Source organism: Monopterus albus, unplaced genomic scaffold (assembly GCF_001952655.1).
Source record: "Monopterus albus unplaced genomic scaffold, M_albus_1.0 scaffold130.1, whole genome shotgun sequence".
In the NCBI taxonomy this organism is placed as follows: domain Eukaryota; kingdom Metazoa; phylum Chordata; class Actinopteri; order Synbranchiformes; family Synbranchidae; genus Monopterus; species Monopterus albus.
In genome coordinates this window covers 967,603-972,273 of record NW_018128010.1, presented here as the reverse complement: position 1 = coordinate 972,273, position 4,671 = coordinate 967,603, and the positions used below count along the sequence as shown (strand labels likewise).

The 4,671-nt window shown below is 41.7% G+C and overlaps 1 protein-coding gene across 1 annotated transcript in view; it reads left to right on the top strand.

Annotated features, from left to right (window-relative positions):
• The first annotated feature begins 270 nt into the window (after positions 1-270).
• The window catches only part of trmt9b (tRNA methyltransferase 9B), a 6,410-nt gene continuing 2,009 nt past the window's right edge, over positions 271-4,671 (top strand). Inside the window, exons 1-3 of the mRNA XM_020613139.1 lie at positions 271-545; positions 3,805-3,990; positions 4,182-4,454. Coding sequence (XP_020468795.1) covers positions 3,834-3,990; positions 4,182-4,454 — 430 coding nt within the window. The 5' untranslated portion in view covers positions 271-545; positions 3,805-3,833. The remainder of the gene's footprint in view (positions 546-3,804; positions 3,991-4,181; positions 4,455-4,671) is intronic.

Genomic DNA, 4,671 nt, shown 5'->3' with positions numbered 1-4,671 from the left:
AAGGATAAGATGCTCTTTACCCAACGACCTGAATTATCTGACATTTCTTAGTAAAATGCATCGCCCTTACTTTGGGTGCTGGGTTGGTTATTTAAATAGAAAAGGTAGGCTACCTTGCAGAGCTAATTGTATTTTAGATCTACTTACTCATATAAATACAATGATTGCCTTAACACTGAGTAAAGTCAGGTACTATGGCAGAGGGCACAGCTTAGATACATAGTAGACAACTGTTTCACACTCCAACCAATGAGGCTTTATTTTTTAGATGTGATACCGGAAGTCCTAAACTACACTGACCACCTTGACAGGTGTAAGGCTCTAACATGCTACGGACCTGATGCCGCTGCTGACCGTCACACACGGCAGATACTTTTGTCACGTTTCCATTCTCACCATGTTGTTAGTAATGTCCGTGTCGCCGTGTGGCGCGCGTGCCTTTCATCCTTATGGCAGATCGATCATATAACATCAGATCAATCGCACATGCAGAGAGGGAAGTTCACCTGATGCGGATAGTTGCACGGCGGCTTCCACGTTGTACGGTAAGAGCATGTATTATCGGTGGTGCAGAAGGATGCTGGAGAAGATGTCCGAATATTGACACAGTTCCAGCGGTTAATGCAATAGCCTATGTCAGATACGTTCTGTTTGCTTCGATGCATTTCAAGTCCGACCTTTGATTCATTCTCATTTAGATTTAATTGCATCCATTTGAGAAACTTTGATGGGACGTCAGGAAGTAGTCTATGCAGGGCAAGTGTGGTCAAATTCCACAGAATGGACCAAAAATTAGGCTACATAGACTCAGTGATTCTGATTTGACCGAGTTGTATTTTGTCTGTCCATTATTTCTGTCAGTATAACCTGACACCATCAAACATGGGACCATTATTTTCTCCATATTTGAACAAAACATCACACCAGGTCCTCTGTGAGAACAATGGGCTTTTATGAAGAGAGTCTAATTTGAGCAGGACCTCTCACCACATGTTGATGTTGAGTCATTAACGGCCAACACACTTGGTGGGTAAACCTGTTCTCTGTGGTTCCTCATGCAGCGGTTAGCAGCTGCTGGCAGGATAACACCCCTAATCACTCCAAAGCACTGCTGAGGTCTGGCTCCAAGGTTCAGAAACATTTGCTTAAAGTTAGATATGTCCCGAATAATGAGGGTTTTAAAGGTAAATGCTGTGCGCTATGGGCAAGCAAACGGTTGTGACCAAAATATCTTTTATGTAACTTCTTTAGATATTTGCCTGAAAAGCTATATGCATTCACAAAAGACCACATTTATCCAGTCCAGATGCGATTACCTGAAACAAATCTGAGTGCCAGACATTGTCTCTGCCCTTTGATTTATTTTTAGTCCTCATTGTCTGTCAGAGGCAGCTCTGAACCTCCCCAGCTGCCAGTTACATAATGTCAGTGGAGGACTACCACAGTATTACTAAGCAGAGGGAGAAGCTCAGGCTGAATTGAAGATAGTACTGAAGTCAGTCAGAATACAATGTTACATAAGGGATGTTTTCCTTCCACTTGGCTGGGATGATGCAGCTGATGGAGGTCCAGAAATAGGTCTGAGGGAAGGATGCTGCACACAGCGTACACCGCCAGAGTATGCAGGCAGAGGGTATGTCTCTGGTAATTATTTTATAGAGAGAAATATGTTGTTAATATTTGTTGCTAATATCCTGTAGTGTGTCCAGCATTGACTGTGTACACTAGTGCACAATGGGCAGCAGTGTATATTACATTCAGGGATGCTTCAGTCTGTGTTTTAAGAGAGGTGTGTGTGTGTAAGGGGGGGGGAGGGGGGGATGTTTAATAGCTTTCCTTCTGGTTAACCTCATCAGCAGAGTGCACTGTAGCCTTTTAAATGGGGTGGGTGGGATGTTTAATAGCTTTCCTTCTGGTTAACCTCATCAGCAGAGTGCACTGTAGCCTTTTAAATGTTTTTATGCAACAATATCTCATAGAATCAGCAGATTATCACACAGTGAATGGAGCCCTCAAATGGGTTGTAGTTAAATATTCAATCGGAGATAAACATAAATGCTGGTGACTAGTATATTTGTCAAAAGTGTGTTATATTTACAGCTCTCATTGATATATAGTAACTTATGGCAGTGATTTGTGATGTCTGTTGGGGTGGGTTGGCACTGACACCTCTCATCCATCACATGTGAGTCAAAAGAACAAATAATCTCTGTATCTCATGGACCAGAACATCTTGTCACATTGCCCATTAATGGTTGGTGTTGTAGTCCTGAACACATCCCTGTCAGTGAATTCAAAGAAACTGACAAAGCACTGTTCATGTGCTCTGTGTGATTTTGTTTTGAGGGGTTTGCTGCTTATGAAGGTCCAAAAACAGCTTTATGGAACCCATGAAGGGAAAAGCACAGTGTTGTGGTAATTTAACACCAAAGCTTCCACTTGCTTCATGAAGTACCCGCTGCAGTCATAATCAGTAACCCTGCTCACATCCACCCTGATGCTGAGCACTATGAATGCAAATCATCCAATTTAATTTGTCATCAACTGCCTGTAACTGTGACAAAACCGGAGCAGGGTCATGAATTAACTAACAAGCCGTCCCATTTCCACAGCAGCAGTGTTTCTATGGTAATGCAGAAACAAAAGGTTGACACATAAATCATTTTGGCAGCAAGATGCAAAGCAAACAACATCATTCATAGTGTTCCTTTCACAAAGAGTTTCATTGGCCATTTTATCCACTCTATAAGCAGACACTGAGCTGCTGCTGGGTTTTATGTATTATATCTCATTCAGTGTCACAAGCAATGGAAGAGTTCAGCACCAGCTCACAGCCTAGGAATCACTTTCACATGAGGTGATCCTCGATTTTCAGGCTGATTACGTTATTTTCCATCATCTGACAACTCAGTGGAACTGAACGCCAGTCAGGTGGGTTACAGCTTTAGTTCGGGTCTTGTTGTTCCTTAGGTATTTCTTTTCCTTTGATACATAATGGTGGCTAAGGTATATTATGTCTGTTTTTACAGCCCTCTCTGCAGTCATCTCAGTTTATTAGGATGCATCCCGCAGCTCCCATATTGTTGCTGTGGCTCCCTTAAGCTCTATAAGAACAAAGAGATTTTCTATGCTAGGATAACACCGTTACTGTAGACAAAATATGTCAGTATGCAGAGTTCTCATTTGGCCTGTGTGGTTATCTTTCATAGCATATTTTCATGTGATGCAGTAATTTTAAGCAAAACAAACCCACACATAACATCACAAGGTTTTGAAGGCAAATATGTACAAACTGCAAATATTTACAAAGCTGAAGAAAATTAATTCATCTGTAGTGATTTTAGTTAGATTTTCAGAGTTGCCCTTTTCCAAAAAAACGTATAATGAGCAAATTCATCACTTGCTTTCTTGCAGCATGACATCAGCCAGTGTAAGACAGTCAGAATAGTTACTGAGCAAAAATACTGTTGTTAACGAACTGTTAATTTATTACACTGACATTTGACTGTGCAGACTTGAATGAGCAGTTTGATTTCATAATCCTTTGCAGACTACGTGTTTCTAGCTTCACTCCTGAAGTTTATTAAATCTGTAGTTAATGAGGAAAATATAGCAAACAACATCTGATTTGAGTTGCTGCTTCTGGACCTTGTTAAATCTTAACAAGCATGTAGAGGAACACCACTGTGCTTTTCCCTTCATGGGTTCCTTATCGCTATTTTTGGATTTTCCTAATGAAATATGGGAACAATATGATGAATTTATCATTTTGAAATATGCAGGGATGTGTTTTTGTCCCTGCAGGCGTGATGCTGTGAGGCTGCTGGACAAACATGATGGAGAAGGCTGCCAGCCAGCTCGAGAAAGACCATGTGCACAGTGTCTATGACAAGATTGCTCCATATTTCAATGATAGCCGCTATAAAGCCTGGCCAAAGGTGCAACAGTTCATGCTGGACCTGCAGCCTGGGAGCATTGTCGCTGACATTGGTGGGTGTCACCTTCAGTTCTAACATAGTCTTGATAGTCCCATGACACGTGTTCATTAATACATTTATTTTTTGGAAATGCAGCAAGGTGTTCTAAAGCTGGCTTCTCCTTGAAAGAGAGAATAAGTATTTCAGATCTAATCTTTAATGATCAGTCACTGGTGCTGTAGCTGTCTGTCTTGTCCTTGGCAGGCTGCGGCAATGGCAAGTATCTCCACATCAACAAAGAGGCGTTTAAGCTGGGCTGCGATGTGTGTCGCCCCCTGGTGGACTTTGCCTGGAGCCAAGGACACGAGGTCCAGATGTGTGATGGGCTGCACTTGCCTTACAGAGACGGCTGCTTTGACGCTGTGCTCTCTATTGCAGGTAATGGACACACACACAGACACACAGATAAATGGGAATTCTTCCATCATATGCATGAAGCTCAACTGATGCAGCTGCTTCAAATTAAATCACCAAGCCAACTGTGTGAAATAATTCACGTCCTCCCGACAAAAGAGCGTAATTAGGACCAAAGACAACAGGAGACACCCACACCTTTAATTTATCTTGTGAGCCATACACAGTATACATAATGTGTTTGTACATAATGTGTTTTGTTGGCTGCAAGTGCCGAATGTGACACATCATAATTAAATAAAAGCCTACTCACTATTCTACTTAATCTTGACAAATTAAT